General features: G+C 57.7%; 2 protein-coding genes across 4 annotated transcripts in view; one reads left to right on the plus strand and one right to left on the minus strand.

Moving 5' to 3' along the window:
* The window catches only part of OPHN1 (oligophrenin 1), a 68,800-nt gene extending 54,685 nt beyond the window's left edge, over positions 1-14,115 (minus strand). For all 3 annotated transcript variants that reach the window (XR_012765489.1, XM_075435352.1, XM_075435351.1), the window contains exon 1: positions 13,913-14,115. Coding sequence is in view for 2 of the 3 variants with exons in the window: in XM_075435352.1 (XP_075291467.1) it covers positions 13,913-14,066 (154 nt within the window). In the remaining variant the exon portion in view is untranslated. The remainder of the gene's footprint in view (positions 1-13,912) is intronic.
* A 393-nt stretch (positions 14,116-14,508) lies between these two features.
* On the plus strand, positions 14,509-21,008 carry YIPF6 (Yip1 domain family member 6). The gene is made up of 7 exons (XM_075435747.1): positions 14,509-14,606; positions 15,195-15,323; positions 15,857-15,935; positions 16,350-16,392; positions 17,394-17,519; positions 17,625-17,782; positions 18,346-21,008. Exons 1-7 carry the CDS (start codon positions 14,592-14,594, stop codon positions 18,462-18,464), a joined length of 669 nt encoding a protein of 222 aa, XP_075291862.1. The 5' UTR covers positions 14,509-14,591; the 3' UTR covers positions 18,465-21,008.
* Positions 21,009-22,940: the final 1,932 nt, after the last annotated feature.

Below are 22,940 nucleotides of genomic sequence, written 5' to 3' on the forward strand. Positions count from 1 at the left end.
GAGTTAGTCCTTTACTGACTGCCACTCACTGACTGCCACCCGCCACCTCGCCACCACGGCTGGTCCAGCGCGGGCTCCAGGGCGGAGAGCAGGGCTGTGGGTCAAGTACAAACACGTCTCTCCGCAACGGCCCCTACCTAGCGGCCTTCTGCTTTGCCAGCCGGTTGTCTGCCCTCTGTGCCATGACCTGCACTTACACATCCCTCCCGCTTTCCCCCGCCTTGTTTCTGTCTCCTGCCCTAAACCTGATCTTCCATTCCCACAAATTCTCTCCCTTGCCCAGGCAACCTTGCGGTAAGTGCACAGACTTGCTCAACAGGCTTATTTGTCTTTATCCACTGTTCAATTGAAAAAAAAAAAAAAGACCAACACAGCATTTCTCCACATTTATCACATATCCTTCTGCTTGTCTCCCCTCCCCTACCGACCGCTGGGAAGCTGCTACGCCGTACCTGTCACACTCGGGAAAAGCCGGCCGGCCCTACCACGCGACGGAGGGTCGAGGCAGCCCAGGGCACAGAGCGGCTTTCCTGGCTGCCGCGAGCAGCAGCAGGCTGCGGGTCTCCGCTTCCACCGCGCGCAAGTCAGGCACCACATCGCCGCACAACACCAACCAAGACAGAAGCAGGCAAGTACGGCTGGGAGGACACCACAGTGTGCGGGCGTGCTGGTCTGTTTTAGAGAGAACTGGAAGCGAGCAGCGTGGGTTACAGGTTCTGGGGAGAACGATGCCCGTGTGCTGCACTGCTCCCCTACCTCTGCTCTGGTGAGCGCTGAGTATCCAGCCCAGCTTTCCTGCCCTAGAGCTCCACAGGGACAGACACTGCTGGTCAGGAGGACAAGCACGCAACAAAGCCCCGTTTTAAAGCAGAGGCACGGAGCAGACCATTCTCCCAGCGGCACCCACTGGCTTGCAGTGGTTTCCCAGACAGCGGCACTTGAGGCTGTACTTCCAGTGTTTCTATAAAGGACAGCGTACAGATTCATCTTTTATGAATTTTGTTTCTCAAATACCAGGACCACCACGATCACAAGCTCCTGCGAAGCGCAGACCCTTCAGCACAGTGTGCCCAGCCCGGCAGGGCCAGCACACACACGGAGACCCCCACTCTGCCCACCAACAGCAGCACGACAGAACTGCCGCAGGCACCAGCGCTTCACGCCGTGCTCGTCACGACGAGCGAGAGGCAGAACTGCGCTTCGGATGCCTCAACGCCTCAAAGGACAGTTTTTTGCCTCTGGCATTTTTCTGGCCCTTCAAACCGATCTCGTGGCCCTGCAAAGCTGGAGGAGTTCCTTCAGCAAACCTGGAAAAAGACACGAGGCAGACAGCCCAGAACACGTGGCTAACTGAAATGGAGGTCAGAACAAGATTAGCAGCCTTAGAAATCAGCAGGAGTGTTGAAATTAAGAAATAATACAACTATCATTTGTCCCAGTTGTATCTGTCATGACACGCATCCAGTCTGTCAGAGGGGAAATGACCAAGTCCTCTCCGTTCACGTTAACCCCCGGCTCAGAGCCACGCTGCACGAAGCAGAGCTCCCACCGCCCCAGAAGACCCAGGGTGCTGGCAAACACCGCTCTGCCGCAGCGCGGCTGCAGTCAGCCCGTCTCGGACGTCATTGCACCCCCAGCTTCCACAACAGCAACTCCGGTCGCGATTCAGCTCCCAGCAAAGCCTGACCATGCAGCAAATGACTATTTTTTGTATTCCAGTTGAGCTAAGGTGATGCAGAGGAGCCCATGTTTCACGAAGACCACCCACAGCACCCAAGGGTGCCAGGAAGCAACACTGGCGAGCACTGGGCTCGGCACAGCTCTAGGACAGGTTGGGCTCTGCGCCTCGCTGACACCAGTGAGCACCACGCTGCATGTTTGCAGTGCAAGACTCTGTTTAATCACTCAGACGAGCTCCAACAGGAATAACTACTTTTTGAGCAAATGCTCAAAGGGCCACAGATGCAGAGAGGACACACCGAGGAGGAAACGCCAGCACAGCCCTTTGGTCCACCACGGACCAAACCCCACCGTGGGGGCTGGCTGCCGCTACACCTGCACGAATCTCGGAGCACCCGGCGTCCAGACCCAACCAGGACTACGACAGCGAACTGCTCGGCGCTGCCCCGGAGCGCACGAAGCTTGAGCGAACGAAGGAGAGCCTGCCGGGAGCCGCCGCGCGAGGGGAACGCTGCCCGGCTCCCCAGCGCCGCAGAGGAACGTGGTGCCGGGGCTCCTGGGCTGGGGCGGTCAGCAGCTCCCCAACCTGTCCCGGGAGGGCTCGGAAGCAGCAGCGCCGGGATGCTGTCCTTCCAGCCTCGGGCAGAGGCTGCCGGACGCCTGCGCCCTGCAGCAGAGCGCGGCGAGGCTGATGGTGGGCGCAGCGACGGCAGGGCCAGCCGAGCCCAGGCTGATGGCAGGCGCAGCGATGGCAGGGCCAGGCGAGCCCAGGCTCACAGCGGGCGCAGCGACGGCAGGGCCAGCCGAGCCCAGGCTGATGGTGGGCGCAGCGACGGCAGGGCCAGGTGAGCCCAGGCTGATGGCGGGCGCAGCGACGGCAGGGCCAGCCGAGCCCAGGCTGATGGCGGGCGCAGCGACGGCAGGGCCAGGGGAGCCCAGGCTGATGGCGGGCGCAGCGACGGCAGGGCCAGGCGAGCCCAGGCTGCCGGCGGGCGCAGTGACGGCAGGGCCAGGCGAGCCCAGGCTGCCGGCGGGCGCAGCGACGGCAGGGCCAGGCGAGCCCAGGCTGCCGGCAGGCGCAGCGATGGCAGGGCCAGGCGAGCCCAGGCTGCCGGCGGGTGCAGCGACGGCAGGGCCAGGCGAGCCCAGGCTGCCGGCAGGCGCAGCGATGGCAGGGCCAGGCGAGCCCAGGCTCACAGCGGGCGCAGCGACGGCAGGGCCAGGCGAGCCCAGGCCGATGGCAGGCGCAGCGACGGCAGGGCCAGGCGAGCCCAGGCTGATGGCGGGCGCAGCAACGGCAGGGCCAGGCGAGCCCAGGCTGATGGCGGGCGCAGCGACGGCAGGGCCAGGCGAGCCCAGGCTCACAGCGGGCGCAGCGACGGCAGGGCCAGGCGAGCCCAGGCTGCCGGTGGGCGCAGCGACGGCAGGGCCAGCCGAGCCCAGGCTGCCGGCGGGCGCAGCGACGGCAGGGCCAGCCGAGCCCAGGCTGATGGCGGGCGCAGCGACGGCAGGGCCAGGCGAGCCCAGGCGGCAGCAGTCGGTGTCACTGCGAGGAGCGGGGCCGCGGTTCAAGCAGTCGGCCAGACGGAAGCAGGGTGAGGCTGGCAGGCAGCTCCATCTGCTGCACCTATGTACGTGCCTATTGACATCACCGTCCCATGGAGGCCAGTTACCTTTCCTACGAGCCTTCTCCAGCACTGGGGACAGGGCTTAGGCACGTTGAATAGACAGACTCTTTGAAAAATAAAAACATGAGAAGCTAATCCATAGCAAGCAAAAGAATTTCCTCCTGCCTCGGGAGGAGCTAGCTGCCGAGGCGGGGCTGAGCAGCCCATCTCCCGGGGCTCCAGGAGAGCCTCCTGCCAAGCGGCTGGTCAGCAAGGGCAGGGCAGAGCTGCACAGACCCTTGCAGCGCTTCAGGCCGCCCGGAGCTCCCCGGCTCCGAGAGCAGCCGAGCAAGCTTTTGGCAGGCTGCTTTGGCGTCAGCAGCAGGAGAGGGTGTGCTCCAAGAGCCGCGGCTCCCTGCTGTACAAGCAGTACGAACACAGAGAAAACAAACACGCAAACAACAGCCTCTTCTCCGGGGCAGAGCATCAGCAATCCCCACAGAGATATCTTATGATCTGCAGAGCCATCAGACGCAGCTCATGTCAGCCTTCCAGCAGCCACCCTCCCCAGGCAGGCAAGGCGAGTGGAAACCCAGCGCTTTCGCAGGCGGCTTCAGCGAGCGAGCGGAGCCCGCGGCTCTCTCCCCCGGCACGCGATGATTTCAGAGTTTCCTTCGATAAGGGCGCAGAGAGGGCCGGGCAGGAGGCCAGATGAGTCACACACGGTGCAAAGGGAAGATTCGTGAGTGGCTTACAAGCGATCCGAAGCGATTCAGTGGCGGAAGGAGCATGCAGCCCCCTGCTCCGGGGCCAGGAGCCACTGCCAGGGTGAACATGGCCTGTCCCACGCTGGCCGGCACCACCCAGGAGCATTCCCAGGCACCTTCACCCGGCCAGCACTGGGATGGCCCGAACCCACCTGCCCCACGGAGCACCATTAGGTGGGCTTCGCCGAGAGCTACCCCACCTCTGGGCACCGCCGCAAGCCCCACATCCCACGAGGAGCCAGGGGTCCGGCTCCGTGCCTCCACCACAGAGGGTCCCCCAAAGCCCTGCAGGTCCCCAGCTCGTCATCTGGTGGCACAGCAACGGCTCATGTCCCTTCTTCTCCATTTTCACAGCTACGAGGTTTAGTAAGATTAATAAAAATACTCTTGTTTTAAAAATACCTAGCCTCAGCACTTCATGATCAGTCTTGGCTGGAGGAGCAGGATAAAAAAACGAGAGCAAACAGACCGCAAAGAGCAACCTCAGTTCTGGACTTTACTGATATTTACAAATTTTATCTCAGGCTGTTCAGCTGCTCTTAGCGTCACTTGAACAACTCGTGACTGCACATTCACCTGCATGGAGAATTCGGTGACCAAAAAGGACACCGGCCACAGAGGCAGTGCTTGCACAGGCCCCAGCAAGAAAAAGCCAGCAGGACCTGGGGATGGCCGCTCCGGGAGGAGAAGCTCAGCCGACAGCAGTGAGGAGTCTGCAAGGCAAACAAATGCAGTGCGGGAAGTCCACCGTCACCGAGACAAAACCGAGAAGTTTCCAGAAGCCTTTTTCTTCCTACCTACCAGAAACTCATATAGAAGGTTGCACGTTTGAAACATTCATTTAATGCTCAGTAAGAAATGTAACTGCCACTGGCTGAATTTCGCCAGCAGTTTCAAAGGAGCTTTCATTTCGGTGCGCCCAACGTCTGTAAAATAGCACTGCTTGTTCGCAGGAAAGACGCCTGTCCATTTTTTCCCCTATAAATCTCACGGTTCTTCAAACCACACAGAAACGCTGCACTTCTCAAAGCCAGGGCTGAAGGGCGGCATTCCTGGCAGTGCCAGCACCGCAGCCCAGCACCCGCGGCACCCTCGCGTCCCTCCAGCTCCTCGTTGCAGACCGGGTCCGCAGCCGGGCAGCCAGGGATCGCTGCCGGAGCCACGCTCTCGGGGCAGGCACAACGCGGCACAGGGCCGGCGAGCAGCGGGGAGGCTTCACGAAGCCGGGCTGGCACACAGCACGACAGAAGCCACCCGTGAAAAGCTTGTGGGCGAACGTGGGATGTCACATCTGTAGTTACCAGTGTGCCACCAACAGAATTAAGAAAGAAAATACTCCAAAAATTTCTCAAGAAAAAGGCCAGAAAAGCTGAGTCTTTGCATGGTGACTCAAGAGGAAACTCTCTGGTCAGCAGCAGCGCTGCTGTCGGCCGCGTACACAACACGGACAACACCACATCCTCCAGGGAAGGAGCCACGAAAGGCAGGGAGGATGGATGGAAAGCTCTCTGCGCGTCTTATGTATAGCAGAAGAAAAAAACCTACTTAAACACACGAAAATGACTCGCCCTCTTGCCCTGGCCCTTTGTGCCGACACACGCAGGTGAGTTGTGCCGGGGCCATCACAAAACACTGGGCGCTGGTTCGGTTTGGGCTGGCAGGGGTGGCCGGCAGCCCCTCCACCGGCCCCCGGCGCGCGGTGGGAAGAGACCCCGCCGATGCTCCCGCCCGCGCGTCCACCGCACAGCAAAGCAGTCGCGACGGCACCAACGCACCGGGCGAGCCAGCTGCTCTGGCCTGGAGCAAAGCCCAACAACCACACCGCAACGAGCCCCGAAACCAGGGGTAACACACGCCTCGCAACTGGAGCGGGCAGATACTACGCCAGCTCCTCGTCTTTCCTGCCTGCATCTGAAGATACGGCCTCAGTGGCTGGAGGCAGGGTTGGCTTTTTGGAAGGCTTTCTTATTCTTTTTTTTTTAACTATTGTTTTCTAGTTTCTGGTTAAAGCACGTCTGGTTTAGATTTGCACCAGCTTGGGGCCCTAGGTTCTGTGCAGTGCGTACAGCCCTGGAAAACGAGCTGCTTCGTCGTCTGCCGGCTGCAAAGAGACTCCCCTCTCCCTGCCCGTCCCGAGGGCAGCCGCAGAGCGCGGGTGCTGCCAGCGAAGCGGCACCGGCAGCACGTCAGCTGAAGTCAGAGCCTTGATGTACAGACACAGGAACCTTTCTGCAAGTCGAGCACCGCTTTGGAGCTGCTGCAGGGGACGGGGAGCTCGAACTCCCACTCCACTCAAAGGCAGAGACACAGGCCCATAGAGGGAAAAAAAGTGATGAGATTTTTTTCAGTGGAAGGAATCACACTTGGTGGATATCGTTCTGCACATCCGATTAGGTCGGCGACGCCAGAGTGCTTCCAGTATCCCTTCTGTAAATAAATGTGCGTTACCAGTACTGCAGAACACCGCGGGCTCTCCCCCAGACACACACACACGCACACACACACACACACACCCCCCGCTGCTCTGCTCGAGGCCTCCCAAGGGCTCCGTGCGAACAGCTTCCAGGTGTTCCTGCTATCGCCTCTGCCACAAGACGGTGCAAACCGCAGCCCGCAGCGCTGCAGCGCAGTGATACGCCGAGCACACGGCCTCCAAACCCTCAAGAAAACATCTTCATTCTATTACTGCACACTTCTCGTTTGCAGAGGGTCCTGGTTCCTGACTAAATTAGCATGTCCTCAACGTAATTAACTCACTGAGGGTCACTGGTTTAGGTCTAGGAGGTGTCTACGTCTATACAACATCACCCTACAGCAACTGACTGCTTTTAAGCTGGTATAGGTCTGATGTCTCTTCAGACAAGTAGACCTGAGAAGTTAGGAGAAAACTTTAAAAGTTATCAGGAGTAACTACTTGTGCTTCTGAAAATCTTCCTGTAAGAATTAGGAGAACTGTAGGAAAGCAGTGGCTGCAGCAACCGAGCAAGGAAGGAAGGAATTTGCCGCACGCTTCGGTGAGCACCTGACCGGGCTGGAGCCCGTTCTGGATGAAAGCCCCAGGGAGGACGGAGAAGACCAGCAAGGAGCGGACAAGTACAAGGAGAATACATTATTGCTCGAGCAGAGTGATGCATTTTCCAGCAAGTCATTTTTCCCCTGCTAAAGTCCAGAAACGGCTTAACACTAGCTGCCGTGGTGTAACGTGCTCCAGGAGAAAGGGGGAAGGTGGCCCTGCCGCGGCGAGCCACCCCTGCCGGAGAGGCAGCCCAAGGCAGCTCCCCCCAGTGCCACCAGCACGGGTGGAGAACCAGGTCCACAGCCAAGCAAAAGTCTTTCATGATGCTCCAGTGGGAAAGCGCCCGGGGACAGCCAACAGACCCGCGCCTGCGTCTCTCCTCCGCCACGCTCTCCCCCTCCTCCGCTCGGGAGGTGACGGGGGGGCGGCGGGGCTGACAGCCGGCTGAGCCCAGCCCCGCTCCGGCAGAGCCCCGCTCCGGCAGAGCCCCGCTCCGGCTGAGCGCTCGGTCGCTTGCCCCGTCTGCAGCTCCGGGCTCGGGTTCCCCCTACGCTGGTGTAACGACGAACGCCATTGCCACACGCAGGGACGGCAGGCTGCCCGAGCTAACGAGGCCACCGAGACCTTCTTCAGCTGATCACACCCAGCCAGGGCCAGATCTCTGCTTGAGAGCCGTGCCTACTGGTACGGGGTCTGATCCTGCCTCCGTTCCAGGCAAGGCTCAGGCAGTGACTGCGGCTGGGCCGCAGCACCAGCACAGTGCACGGGTACAACCGGCGGAGAAAGAGGCGGACAGACCCATTTTTAAGCAGTCCGATCCGCTCAGCAGCAGCTGCGTTACCAACCCAGGACTCACAAGCAGCCTCTTCACGCTCGCCGAGCCAGGGGCACCGGAGAAACTGCTTACACAAGTCTCGTTTGGGCTGCAGACTCCCCGCGGTACACTGGGCAGGTTCCACCAGACAGAAGGTCTCTGTGCACCCACGCGGACGATTTCTGTGCACATCTTCATCAATGTGCCATGTGCTGGCTCACAACTAAGCGGTCTTTGTGGGACAGGGTATTTTTAATGCAGGCGCCTCGATGCCAAGCTCTGCCGGGAGCGCAGAGCTAACGTTTGCCTGGAGAGCTGCAGCCTTCCCCGTGCCGGCAGAAGGGCACGCGTGGGACGGACTCGTTCCTCTTCCCCCTTTTCCAGAGGAGCTTTAGGTTTGTTTGGACATAGACAAAACCCAGCATCTGGCTCTAACGCACGGCAGGAACAGAGTCAAGCCTTTGTCCCCGCAGACTCTGCACGAACCAGCACCCGGGTTCCTGCAGGGACCGGGCAGACGGGCGGCTCCAGGCTGCTCCGACCTCATCAAAATCCCGCGTGCTGCCGCTCTGCTCTCCACACTCCAGCGCATTACAGCCTCCAGCACCACCTCTAACGACGGCACAGGAACTTGTCGAGAACAGGTCTGCCACGCTGAGGATGGCAGAGTCCCCGAGCCGACGAGCGAGCTCCCACGCGCAGCGCTGCGGGGCCGGACCTGCGAGGAAGAGGACGGCGGCGGGACCCTCCCTGGATCCCCCAGTCAACCCAGTTCTAGGGGAAAAGCCCACCCAGTCCATTTTGTTGCAGGCTGCTGTGTACTTCACAGGCACAGACGCCTCTACACATTCCTTTACAACGTTATCCTTCCAGGATAAGGCACTTGGGCTGCCTGGGGAGGTGGGAACTGACGTGCAAAGTCAGAAGCGATCTGCAAAGCTTCATGCAGTCCAGGAACCAAGTTCAGAACCATGTAGGCAACATTTACATGAGAACTCAAAGCTCTTCCAGCTTCAAAGGACAGCTTACACCATTGCAGCACTCGTACATTAATAACGAGCCTCAGCTTGACGTTTCTCAAACCCCATCTGATATATAATTGCGAGAGAGGATCAAAGACCAGTGGGAAATAGATGGTTTTGCGTTACCACACACACAGCAGAGCACAGCGAGGAGAAGAGATTCCAGAAAACCCACTGTACTCAGCCACAGAAAGAAAATGACGTACCGAAGCCATCCTTACGACGACTGTGACGCTACGCAGCCCCGCTGCTGACGTCGTGGCGCGCGGCCTCGAGCACGCAGCCTGCAGCCAGCCTCGCCTGCGACGCCAGCGCCGGCCCCGCGGCACGGGGCTGCGAGCTCCGGGGCGCAACCCAGCTGCTGCCGGGGCCGGACCCCCGGTGCCCACGCTGGGCCCTGCCAGACTGAGGGGACGGACGGGCACCAGCCAGCCCAAGGGGACGGATGGACGGACGGACACCAGCCTGGCACGCTCGGAGCGAGGCAGACCTCGCTGCTTTGGCAGGGGCTGCGAGGAGTGCCGAGCTCGGCTCTCGGCGCGAGGGAAGCAGCCCTGGAGCAGCGCTGGCCTCTGGAGCACTGAGGAACAGGCGAAGACGCTGGGCGGCTACCCCAGCCCCGGGGAGGAAGGCCATCCTCCCAGCTCCTCTCCCTCCCCGGCCAGGGCAGGCCACGGGCGGGCTTCAGCGCTGGCAGCACAACGTACAGGACCAGCACCGTCACGTGGCTCTGCCAACGCTGCACACTCCTGGCACGAGAAGGAAGCGATGCAGCCAACTCTACAACAAAAACAACTCACGTTTCTGTCTCAGAGTAACTTATTTGCTGTCACAGACTTTCATGCCCAAGATTATTACAAATGAACAACATTTTTCTCTGCTGTAGTCAGTTTAATTTCTCATTTGGCACAACCTTACACTTAGTCATCCTACAGTGTCCCATGTACAGTCAACTGTCAGGCGTCTGTCAGTCAGCAAGGGAAAAACCCCACACGTAAACGCAGCGACTGTGACTGCCATCCCCAGCGACCTGCACCAGGACGCCGGGAGCTGCACGGCACTCGGGAGGGCGTTCGCTGCCACAGCGCAGTTATCTCAGCTGGCAACACGTCAGAGTCGGGCAGCTGGGGTGGGACCGGTTTCTCTCGATCCCTTGAAAGGCAAGAGGAGCTCAAGGCACTGCAGCGCATCCTCACTCGGGTAACAGCCCCCTGCTTCAGGCCAAGCCCCGGAGCGCTACCTGCTCCGCAGAAGGGGAAACCGAGGCACGCAGCACTCTGAGGGGAGCCGAAGTCCCCCTGACTGCCTCTCACCCCCGCAGAGCAGGACAGCACTGCTAAAACCAGGAGCACACACCGGCCCCTTCGTGCGAGCTGGGCTGGCTGGAGAGGGGCTTTCTGCAGCCCCCGGACAAGGCGCGTGCCATGGCTGGGCTGGCAGCCCCCCTGCAGCCCCCTCCCCACCCCGAGCTGCTCCGGGCTCTGCCCCACCGCCAGCCCAGCCGAGGCAGGGCTCTCCAGGGACGGCTGCCAGCGCTGGCCCTGGACAGAGTACCCCCTCCTGCCTCTCCCTGCAGAGGAGCAAGCGTTGGGGAAGCCCGGCCGCCTGCAAAGCACTGACCCGCGGCCCCGGCTGCGCGGCCAGCCTCTGCCCAGGCCGGGGAAGGGAGGGAACGGGAAGGCAAGCGCAGCTTTTCATTAGCAACGTGAAGGGACGCTGAACTCGGCAGGCTCCTAGGGAGGAGGAGTGGCAGCTTGGAGGCAGATGAATTTCTTCACCAAGGCCCACGTCCCCCCGCCGTGGGTCCCTGCTGCCCTGGCCTCCCCATCCGGGAGCCCAGGAGTGGCAGTTTTGGCTCAGCTCCCCAGCAGGGACACTGCCCGGCAGATCTCCATGCCACGGCGCGTCCCGCAGGAACGGGGGACCCACGTCTCCTCTCTGGGACAGCGGGTGGGCACCCATACGCAGGGTCCCCCCGAGCCTTCACTCGTGTCCCTGAGAAAGCACCGGGCGCCCACACCACACGCGCGTGCCGCGTGTGGGAATCACTTATGGAAGGGGACTCAACAGCACTTCATCCAGCTCCACGGGAGCTCCCCTCCGAGCAAGGGCCCCCGAGACCGCTGGGCTCCAGCGCCGGGGAACAACTCCTGAGCAAAGACGCGGCTGCCTTGCACCGCTCCCCGCGGCACAGCACAGCCGGGTCACACTCGCCGTGATTCACCGCACGCCATCACCGACCATCGCCACGGACGGGCTTACAGCCGGGAAACGGCAGGGAGTACGTGCATGTGTGGAACAGGCAACGCACTTCACCGACACCGCGCACCGACCAGCCAAACGCACGCCACCGGAAGCGTTTAACGTCACGCACTTACGATTCCATGGTCCTTGAATGACTGTTTAGAAAATTTGGACACAAGTTCACATATTAATTTGCTACAAATACAATTACAGTGAACCAATCTACCAGCACACAGGCCACAAACGAGCCAAAAGACATCCAAAAATCTCCAAACAGAAGTCACCAAAGTAGCACTTATTAGAAGCTGGTTGCCTAGCTTGTGCTGCTGCCATAATGAAGTGACACCGAGTGGGTGTTTTCTTTTTTGGCTTCTAGAAACCCTGATAGAACACTCCTAATATTTCACTGCCCAGCAGGGAGGCTGAGACAACCTCAACTGGCGCACGCTTTCCACAAGAACATTGCCAGCAACCAAGAAAAGAACAACACACGCGCTCCTCGTATCACGGACGACTCACAGCCACCCGGCTCACCCAGCGCGTGAACTGAAGGCCCTGCAGAACTCCACGTGCAGCCACGCTCACTTTTTCCCCCTATTACTTGGCAAACGGAAGATTGAAGACCACTCTGAGCAGTGGCAGAATTTTAAGCCTACGTGACCGTGTTCACGGCAGACCACCTGAAGCCCAGCGCACCCCGTTTTCCCGGAACGGGGAACCGCGTTTCTCTTCTCGGCGGCCTGCACGAGCATCGCTGCGCCCGCACAACCCACGCGGGTGCCCGTGTCCGCACCCAGGCAGTGCGCTGCGCCCGAGCCTGTCGTCCGGCGGCTCCCAGCACCACGCCGGGCTGAAGAGACAGCAGGTGTCTGACGCTTCTGCGCCTCGCAGCAAAACCGGGGACGGATCTGCCTTAAATCTCACGCTGGCGTTTGTCCATTAATTCATCAGCAAACACGCAGACAATGCACACATCTGTACAGTCACCAGGGGTCCGTGCTCAGCGCAGCCAGTCGATGCCTCGGAACAGCTTGGCCAAAGGTTTACCAGGAGGGTGCCCCAGCCACCGAACGCACAACGCGGAGCACAGGACCTCTGGACCAGCACCTTCTGCCAGCCAGTTCTAGCTGTCAGTCTGACACACGTCCCTCCACTTCTCTCAAGTTCCCTCCCACTATTATTTTAACTCCACTCTAATAATCACTTTCCTTTTTACATTTTGACGTCACCTGTCAGCCAGAGACAAAAGAAAACCTTGCTGTATTCTACAAGAAATGCTGACTGCAAGTCTGTGACTGTTAATGATTATCCCAAGACGAAAATTATACAACTCTGAGCCTTCAGATAACAGAGAAGCCCAACCAGAAGAATCACCACAACTAACCCTTTACCCTTGCCGAAGAGGTCTCGCTCTCTCTCCTGGCGAGACCATCCTCACCTCGCTTCCCAGCTGCCGAGGGACTGATCCAGCGCAGAGCACTGCCACGGGGCAGAGATGACCGCCGCCACCGCCCGGGAAGTGGGACTGGCAGCCACCCACCCGAGGGGTTTAGGCAGCGGGCAGCCCCAGGTTCCTCCCCACAGTCCCACATGGACAGGATTCGGAGAGGGAGGCCTAGAATTTTTTTCTAAAGTTATCTGTTGCCTAAATGGAAGCGGGTGAATCGCAGAGCCGATGGAAGCCCAGGCGGGCTGCGGCCCCAGCACGCTCCCCAGCCGCCTGCTCTGCCTGGCCAGCCCCTGCCTGCTGGCCCAGCTGCGCTCCTAACAAAGGCGACAGCACAAAGCCAGCCCCGCAGCACGTCAGGCAAGAAATTCGGGGTTTCCTCAGTTCTGGGGGGGTTATCTGTGCTGTCTGGGTGTACTCAGTTTCCTCCTACTTCTGCCCTTCCTCCTTCACCAGTCTCACTGGGACGAGTCTGCTGAGCCAGCAGAATCCCCTCACACCCCTACTCCGAGCGCAGCACTGGGGCTTACAAACATCAGCAAGGGAAACGGCTTTGACCAAAGCGGAGAAGAAAAGGCAAAGCACTCACAATAGCAAGCAGGCTTGTTAAAACCACTTTGGTTTTCATTTCACCGTTTGAGGTTATTTCCCCCGGAATGAGCAGAGATTTGGGGTTTTTTTGAAGTACATTTTAGCGTCCTGCAGCCCCGCGATGTCTGCTGTTTCAGTCATACCAGCTTTTGTCTTCACTGTTTTCCAGATGGGCAAACACAGGCTATTCCAGCCACGGCCTTGATAACGAGGAAGCTCTGAATTATTCTTCACAAAAGGGCGGCAGCTAAACCCATTAATGCCAACGAAAAGCCAGCCGGCTGGCACGACGAACAGCCCACGGCCGGAGCCTGCGCCGCTGGGCTCCGTATTGTCGCCCCTTGGGCTGACGCAAGCGCAGCGCTCACGGCCGCCGTGCTGCCGCACACCTCTGCCCGTGGTTTCCCTGCACGCAGAAAAGCGGAGCAGACGGCAGGGATCACAAAGGGAGCGCGCACCCACAGCGCGGGGGGAAAGAAAAGAAACCAGAGGAGGTCCGCGCGGCACCCCGCACGCAGGACAGCCCGGTGCGGGGGCCTCAGCCCGCACCGCCGAGCTCCCTTCGGGGCACCGAGCCGCGAAATCTCCTCCACGCGGCAGAGGGAGCGCGGACCGGGGAAGCGGAGCGCGGCGGGCCGAGCGGGGCCGGGGGTCGGGCAGCCCCCGCCCAGCGCCTTCCCCCGGCAGCCCTGCCCGGCAGAGCCCCCCGAGAATCCCCGCTCACCCCGTATGGCGGCGATGAGCGCGTTGCCGTCCTTGATCACCTCCTTGATGAACTTGTTGGTCCGCTCCAGCTCCTGCTCGTAGCACTTGAGCCGCTCGCGGAAGTCGGGGCTGTCCAGGTAGCAGTCGCTGAACTCCAGCGGCGGGTGCCCCATGGCTCCGCGGCCGCCCGCCCGCCGCCGCCGCCGCCGCCGCTACGCCGCGCTGCCCCCGCCCCGCCGGCCCCGCGCCGCGGCCATGCCGCCGCCCCGCCGGGCGCCGCCCCCGGCCCTGCCCCGGAGGCCCGGCCGGGCGGGGCCTGCTCCGCCCCGCTGCCCGCCGCGCCGGGCCCTGGGCTGAGGCGCCCCCCGGCTTCCGGCCGCCCCGCCGCTGCCGGGACGCGTAGTCCGGCGGGGCCGGCGCCCTCCCCGCCGCTCTCCAGGCCGAGCCCGCGGCGGCGGCGCGGCCCAGGCCGGGCTGGCAGCGCCGAGGGGCCGCGGGCCGGGCGGGGGGCGCGGGGGAGGCCGCGGGCGGTGCCGCACCAGGCCGGGCCGGCCGTGCGCGGCGAGGGCGCCCCCTGCCGGCGGGGCGGAGCGGCCCGCCCGCGTTGCCATGGACGCCCTGGCGGAGCGTGACGCGACGTCGGCGGCCGCGCGCGGTGATGACGTAAGCGCGGCCTCCACGTCGCCTGGGCAGCCAAGATGGCGGCGGCGGAGGTGAGCGGGGCGGCGGGAGGTACCGGCACCAGTCCCTGCGGGCGGCCCTGGGGCCGGGGTCGGGGGTGCGCTGGGCTCTGGGCGCCGCCGGAGCGCGGGGCGGGCGGGCGGCCTTGGCCGGCGAGGAGGGCGGGGGGCGGCGGGAGGCGAGCGGCCCCCTCCCCGCCGCCGGCCCTCCCCTCCCCTCAGCCCTGGGCTTGGCCGCAGAACCGGCCGGGCCGCGCTGCGCCTCCGCCTCGGGGGAGCCGGGCGCTTTGCCCGCCGCTCGGCAGGGGGGTCCGGCGGTAACGGCCGGGTTCTTGCTGCCGTGGAGCCGGGGGCCGGCGGCCCGGGTGGGCCGTTGCGGCTCCGCGGGTGCGCAGCGATCGCGGCCGAGCCGGCCGCTGCCGTTGGGCGCTGCTGCCGCGGCGGGCGGGGGGCTGCGGGGTTACCGGCGGGCGCGGAGCCGCCTCTGCGGACTGCCGAGACGGGGAGTGCCGCGTCCGTGAGCTCTGAGCGGTTCCTCTCGCCCCGAGCCCAGCTGGGAAGCGCCTGGAGTGAGCCCGAGCTGCTCCGCGTGCCTTGCTAACGGCTCCACAACACCCGCAGTTTGCAGGCCTGGCGGACGTGTCCATAGCCGAAGACATTCCGGTGGAGGGGGAGATTACCGTTCCTGTCGGTTCTCGCTCTCCTGACGAAGACTACTCCACGCTGGATGAGCCCGTTAGGGAAACCATTGTGAGTCTGTGCCTGCATCTGCGGTCAGTCGCGTGTCTTCCTGATGGCTTTGGCCAGCTGTTATGCAAAAGCCATTTTTGCATAGCTCTGCTTGACTGGTACTTCATCAGAAGTTTGGGGATTTTCTTTGCAGAACTAGCCATGTAGAATGAATTCTTGTGGGTCAAAAAATACCTGAATTACAGCCCCACAGTTTCTCTGTTATCTCAGAATCTTTGCAAGGGCAGAGGCCTCAGGTGGGGCTTGGGAGAATACTGTCCCAGCTAATAGGATTTTTCATTAATTTTCTTTTTATAGAGGAGCAAACAGGTTATTGTACTTTATTGGGTATTATTAAAGGAAATAATATTGTGGTTGTTAAGGAATGGAGAAAAAGTAAGCACTGTTTGTTGCAGAGGATGCTACAGAAATTTTTGGGGTTGGATCCTGTCTCGGTTTAGCATCAGCACTCCTTTACTTGTGTCTTTCTGCTGTTAGTTGTCAGCTGTAATTTTTATGAAGGGATAAGTTAAAGTGTTACTTCTTTATTTCAGCTGCGAGATCTGAAGGCCGTTGGGAAGAAATTTGTCCATGTCATGTACCCGAAGAAGAGTAGCGCGCTCCTCAGAGACTGTACGTACAAGAAGATTTTTCAAAATCTTCAAAGGATGTTTTGCCAACAGACTTTGCCTGCGTGGGGAAAAGGAAGAGTTCGCAAGAACAGGGATTCAGAAGTGTCTGTTCCTTGCTGTTTCTGTTGTTGTAGAATCCTGAACAGCAAACGTGAAAAAGCAGTGTGTTACCAGCGCTCTTTAAAGGTGGAGCATGTGCCAGAGTACGGAGAAGGGGTAGCTTTAGCAGTTGGCACACTTTGAATAAATTACTTTGTAGAATGTGGCATAAGGTGCTAAGTAAGAGAATTATAAGAAAGCGTAATATGGAAAGTGATACACTGGGAGTTGTAAAAGGTGCTTTATTACCCCCAGGAAAATGAAACACAGCGTCGTTCTGTGGTACTCATGATTTTATTTTTTCCTTTACCTGCAGGGGATCTGTGGGGCCCTTTGGTGCTGTGTGTCTCGCTTGCGCTGTAAGTACTTGTAGCAGGTGGATTTGGGTTTTTGTAGTCTTTTGCATTGGAGAAAGGAGAAACTAAAGATTTCCAATTGCATGCGTTGAGATCAAGTTCATCTAATCCTGCTCTGCTCTTCTGCACACGCTGCCTGTTTAGATTTTCTGATAAAACAGATTTGTTACACTTCAAGACCATTAGGACCTCCCTTCTTTATGCTTAGGACTTAAGGGTGAACTCTTCATAGTCCTCTGACTTAAGAATGATTTTACTGAAAGGTATTCTGATTCCCCTAGTCCTTGATTCTAATGCGTGTGGCCGGCCTTGACCCTAGCCTGCAAGCCAGAACCCTTGCCTAGGAGCTGCAGAGCACGTGCTGCGTGTCCTGGAGGAGCGCTGGCAGCGCGAGGCCCTTGTAGGAGTTCGTAGGTGGGAGGTGACAGTGGCTTCCAGGAGTTCCTGCGTGTGCAGATCTGCCGGGGGTAGGGTGGCCGTCTGGGTGATACCAACTGTTAGAGACACGCCTGCCTACTCAGTGTGCAGAAACCATCCAGTAAAATGTCGGTAAAGCTTTAGCAGAAGTACACAGTGTAATTTAAATATGCAAATTAATGCGTGCTCACTTTTCCAGGCTTTTTGTTGGTTGTGTCCTGTAGTTGTTATAAGCTGTCCTTGAGGCTTTTATGGTTTATCATGCGCTGTGCTGCCTGAGAGGTCACCACACTTTTAGTAGTTGAATTTTAATCTTTTAGCCGGTGGTCTGTGGTTTTATTCTCCTCTGTATGCTTCCACAGTCCTCAAAACATGTAAACAAATGGACTGAAATGCCCTCAGTTCAGCCACAAACGTTTCCCTTTCCTACACAAAATTGAGGATACTGCAAGAAATAAGAAAATAGATGAAAAATAATCGGTCTGCAGCCTGACTTGGGATCAATGTTTTGGGCTCCTGTTCTGTCAAGTCTACGAAAACTCAGTGATCGACTGCAAGTGACTCCCTGTATCTGTTACCTGCAACAGGATGCTGCAGGGTGGATCCGCAGATAGTAAAGACGACGGCGGGCCCCAGTTTGCTGAGGTCTTTGTCATCATCTGGTTTGGCGCAGTGGTCATCACACTAAACTCGAAGCTGCTCGGAGGAACTATGTGAGTGCTGGGTTATTTAGTAGAAGGTAAAATGCTCCCGTGCGTGGAGTTTCCGCAGTGCTTTGGTTTGACCGCTTCCTTCCCGTTTCCCTCTTTCCTTTCCAGATCGTTTTTTCAGAGCCTGTGTGTTCTGGGTTACTGCATCCTGCCCCTGACGGTAGCCATGCTGGTGTGCAGGCTGGTCCTGCTGGCAGGTTCTGGGACCGTCAGCTTCATTATTCGTCTTATTGTGGTGGTAGCCATGTTTGGCTGGTCGACGTTAGGTGAGTACCGCTGCGCCTTGTGACGCCGTTGTGTGCCCTGAGCAGCGGCCGATCCGCCTGCGGTCTGTCGGGAAAGCCAAGGGGCGTTGTAGCTAAAGGCATCTCCTAGGCTGCGGAAGTATTGCAGAAGTAGTTCTTGCAGTCCTGGTGTCGGCAGAGATCCTGCCCGTGCTCCTCTTGAGTTTCGTGGCCGTATGCAAATTGCCTTGGGCAGAAGGATGATAATTTAGTGTTAAACCCCTTGTGAGATGACTGGGCATTGCATTCTGTGATCTGTCTTATAAATACTGTTGGAAAATGCTAATTTCATACAGATGCATTTGCGTTATTTCTTCTGTTCTTAATCTGCAAGCTGGACTCTTGTTACAGAATGCTAATTAGCATTTCTCTTTCTATGCAATAATGATTGGTGACTATAAACCATTGGTAACGAGCAATGGATTAGTCTGCTTTCTCTTTTGGCATGATTGTAATGCGGATCCTAATTCACAACAGTGGATGTCTGCGGTGGATCTTAGACTTTTTGTTTTATGCTGCTCACATTTCTTTTTCTTTTTCACCAGCATCTACGGCTTTCCTGGCAGACAGCCAGCCTCCAAACCGCAAAGCCCTGGTCGTGTACCCCATCTTCCTCTTCTACTTCGTTATCAGCTGGATGATTCTCACCTTTACACCTCAGTGAGCTCCGATCGGAAGAGACTGTGCAATACGGACTGGAGTTTTTTCCTGAACGCTGCAGTTAATCGTTGGCTTTATCTCCTTCTAATTTATATATAGAGATATTGTAAAAAGGCAGGTTATGGGATAAAGCCAGAGAACTGCACAAACTGGTTGGCTGCTTGTCCCTCTTTTTGAAAGATGCAGAGGTCCAGCTGCTGAGGGGTTTTTTATTTAACCCTGCTCTTTACTTGCGTTAAATAAAAAATGCCCGCTGTGACGGGGGTTGTTCCGCCTGAGGAACAGCGCGGGAGATCCTGGAATTTCAAGACGTTGGGTAGATGAAGTTGTAGCGTTGCACGACCTGGCAGAATTCTTGCCTGTGCTTGGATTCTCACTGAAGATGAATATGCCTTATGAAATAATAGAACTTCCTTGCTGTTACGTGATGGGTAGGGAAGAAATCCGTTTCACTCCTTTTTCATTCACTTACAGAGTGGTGAAATGTATATAAAGTGCTTCGTGGGACTGTGAGCTTTCACTTTGAAATCAGATTTCAGCAAAAAATAAGTGGGGTCCACTTTGCAGTTAGCTGGAGCTGGGCGGAAGGGAGCTGCCTCTGCTCGCATTCATGTGTCGTGTGTTTGTTTCATCCCTTTGTATGTCAAGAAGGAGCGTTCCAGCCAAATGCCTTCACCACCGTAGTGACTCTGACTGGTCTGTGGGAGGGAGGGACTGTGTTTACGCTGGGCAGTCGCAAATCTTTGCGTGTGACCATGGATTAGAGAGTGAAAAGTCCTGGAGAAACAGTCAAAACTGGCTTGCAACAGGGACTTAGCTGTCACTGCATGCAGAGAATGGGAAATTGTCTGGAGGGTACCAGGTATAGTGTGTGTATATGTGTTAAAAATAAGTTTGTGTGGAATGAGTTGGGGTTTCGGTACGTCAGATGTTTGGGTGCTAACACACCACACCAGGACTTACGCTGGAAAGTTTTAAAACGGGTTGGAGGAAGAAAGCGAAATCATCGTGGAGGTGGTGGCTGCTGCGAAGCTGGGTGTGAATTCGTGTGTGACTCTTCATGTGGTTGTTTACATGGACAGCGTCTCAGCATAAATCCGTACCAATTTGCATATTGTTTCTTTGTACTGGTAAAGGGATGTGAGAAACTTTTCTATAGTTTGGTTGGGTTTTTTTCCTTAATGCCTTTTATAAAAGGGGAGGAGGCTTGCTTCTCCACTTCGCTGTAGGTGCAGTTGCGTTCCTCGCCTGGAGAACCGCACGCGCGGGTCCGAGCGTCTCATTTGTGTTTCAGCTTAGGGCTGGAGACCTGCAGAACTGCTTTCTGGAAACTGTACAGCAATTATTTATGTTGTCCGCTATTTTCAGTAAGCGGTCCAAGAGGAGAGCTTTGAAACATCCAGGGGTGAAAAAGCTGCGGTTAAAATGTCACTTCTGAAAAAAGAGCACCACACTTGCATTTTCCTGTGGTAATGCAGATAGACCTGAAACTGATGTCAGTGGGTCCTGCTGAGATGTAAATATGTTTGTATTTATATATAAAAGTGCAATTTCTGCTATAAACACAATGACTACTTGATAGTTGGGATGGAAATTTCTAGATGTGCAGATTCAGATACTTTTTTGCATTTCTGGGAGTGTGGAGAAGGGGGAAGGAGAAAGGGGTTGCTCTGGGCGGGGGACGCGCGTGCAGCTTTGCTGCAGGGCAGGCGTTACTGGCGAGGGTGCGGAAGCTGGCGCTGTCCTTGCCGCCTCCGTCCGTGGCCGCTCCGAGGTGCTGCAAGAGGAGCTGCAGCGTTTCGCAGACAGGGGTATAAAATGGAAACGGGAAATTTCTAAACTTCTGTTGATTATTGCTGGTATGGAATGCGACTTTTCTTTTAAGTGCACGGTTTTCCATTCATTAAAACATTAGTCTAGCTTTATGAAACCGAAAAGAGAAACTCAAGGGAAGTAGATAGCAAAGCTATTGATGGCTGCAGTGGGGTTCTTTGAGCCCCATCTTGCCTACTATTTAACCATACCTTTATAAAGTCCTTAGAATTCTGTAGTGTCTTGTGACTTAAGCTGGTATTGTGTCTGGAAGGTAATTGGAGTAACATTTAATTGATCCTGTATCTTTTTGAAAAGAAGGAAGATGATTTTTAAGAGCAATTAACGTCCCAGCTTTTTTCCTTGTTTGTTTTTGACTTCTAAGTCTGATGGTGGTTTGTTCTGTAACGTTGCTTGTGGCTTACACAATATGAGAGAAGATAATTATTTTTATATTAACTAGATTTACTTTTCAACTGGTCACAAGCTTTTAGTTGAGAGGTGTTTTTAATCTGAAAGAATAGGCAGAAATATACTGGTTATATGGTGAAGCTGTGGGATTTTGTTTTTTGACTCGTGGTAATCCTCATTTAGTGTGGAAGCCATCATCTTCTAAAGCTGTAAAATCTGTAAGTGGATTTAGGTCACTGAATACGTAACTTGCCCTAAGGTTTTAGCTGGCAGGATGCAGGTAGGAAACTAGATTTTCTGAGTTTTCATGCCTCCGGTTGAATAAAGTTACATGTCTTATCTGTAGTGTTTTTTTTAATTGTCATTTCCTCTAGCAGGGGGTAGAGGACAGTAACGTCCTCAGCCAGGAATTCTGGTTGCCGCAGCTCATTGCGAGGCTCGCCTTGCTTCTCAGCTTTCTGTCGCGTGAGATCTGCTTGGTGCCAGTACACTTAAAAGCACACGGTGTATCTTGTCAGAAATAATTTCGCCACCACAAAGTTACAATTGATTCCGTAAGAGCTTCACTGGGAGGGGATTGGCCTTTCAGCCTGGGAGATGATCATCCGGTGAAAACCAGCCCTTTTTGTGAGTAGAATATAATTGCTTAGAAAGGCAGAGAGCAAGCAGTGAGCCATCAGGCTGACTGAGTGAAGATGAACTGTCTTATGTGACTTCAAGAAATTAAGAAGCCAAAGCTGGAATTTGTTTCTCAGCCAGACGTTGATGTCGTGTCGAGCCACCGCTTCCCGTGAATGGGCTTGCCCCTCGGCAGCCGCTGGTTCCCAGAGCGCTGGGTATGGCCACAGTCACGCGCGGTTGGAAAGTTACAGGTTTCAGCAAGCGAAATACCTCGAGCTTATTTGATATTTGCCACCTCCCTCCTCGCGTGCCGGCCCCGGCAGAGAGGGAAACCGGGGCAGCCTTGCCAGGGTGGGCCCAGCTGCAGGGTGCTGCACAGCCCGGCCCTCCAGGGAGGAGGAGGAGGAGGAGGAGGACGGGGAGACCCCAGCTCTGCTGCAGGGAAGGGGACTGTCTCCTGGCAGCGTCCCACCTCCCTCGGCGCGGCAGCCGTGGCCGGGCGGCAGTGCCCAGGGTGGGGGGGACCTCCCTCAGCAGCAGCGCGGGGGTTCTGCTGCACCCCCAGAAGCTGGGGGCTGCGGTTTTACCAACGCATTGTTCAGGGTTTCGTTTCTTTGGTTTGTTGTGGGTGTGTGTGTCCGTCCCCCCCCCCCAAATAATGCGTCCAGATGTTCCGAGATGCGCGTTCACGGCCCAGACATGAAGGGTGAGGGGTTTGTTTTCTGCTTTCCTCCCCGCAGAGCCAAGCCCTTGCTCTGACAGAGCCAGCTCGCAACCCGGGGAGAGCTGACCGGCTGCGCTGCGATCCCTCCCGCGGGCAAGCTGCGGGCTGGGACCCCCGGGCTCCCGGGCGCCGGGAGCGGGCACGGCTGGGATGCTCTGCTGGGGAGGCTGTGGCTGGCGCTGGGGGTCCGCTCCGTGCCTCCCGTCTGCCCGGGCAGGCTGGCGGGGGGCTGCAGCCCATCGCAGGCAGGCAGGAGCGCGGTTTATTCCTTGGCAGCCACTCGTGCGGAGAGCTGGGGACCGCGGCGGGGATGCTCGCTGGGAGAGCGGGTCTGGCCGCTGGTCCTCCCGCACTGAAAACGCAGCTCGTCGGCCCGAAGGAAGGTGTTCCTGGGTGCAACTCAGCGGTTAGGAACCACACTCTATTTGGATAAAGCTCAAATTTAGCTTTTTTTTCCCCCAAAGCCAATCTTTTAAAGCTAATCTGCGTGCTGGGTTGTACGTTAGGGCAAATGAATGGTGCAGGTGGCAGCCGAAGGAAAGGCTTTGCCAGTAAAATCGGGGAGTGACTCCTCCGGGGAGGCTGCTGACCACTGGCACGGGAACCCGCGGTGCCTGGCCTTTGGGGGTCTGGGCAGGTGACCGACGAAGCGGCTGCAGGAGCTGGAATTCAAGCCGGCGACTGCTACATCTGCAGCCCAGAGCAAGGCTGCGTGCCCGGAGCGTGCGGGCGGAAGTTTTGCTCTTGGGGAGCTCGCTCCCCCTGGGATCGTGGCGAGGGGAGCTGGCACGCTGCGCCGAGCGGAGCAGGTACCCGGTGGGGACGCCGCGATCGCGTCGCTGGAGGCACAGCGCAGCGGGGAGCTCCTCCGCGTGGGGCGGCCGGCGTTGGCGGCCGTGAGGGTCGCCGCGT

The sequence above is a fragment of the Opisthocomus hoazin genome, chromosome 14, assembly GCF_030867145.1.
Source record: "Opisthocomus hoazin isolate bOpiHoa1 chromosome 14, bOpiHoa1.hap1, whole genome shotgun sequence".
NCBI lineage: Eukaryota > Metazoa > Chordata > Aves > Opisthocomiformes > Opisthocomidae > Opisthocomus > Opisthocomus hoazin.

What these genes read in the sequence shown, in the direction of transcription:
- YIPF6 (XM_075435747.1), top strand. An exon ending in AGCCCGTTAGGGAAACCATT is followed by an intron (nt 15,324 to 15,856) that starts GTGAGTCTGTGC and finishes TCTTTATTTCAG; the next exon opens with CTGCGAGATCTGAAGGCCGT. An exon ending in AAGCTGCTCGGAGGAACTAT is followed by an intron (nt 17,520 to 17,624) that starts GTGAGTGCTGGG and finishes TTTCCTTTCCAG; the next exon opens with ATCGTTTTTTCAGAGCCTGT.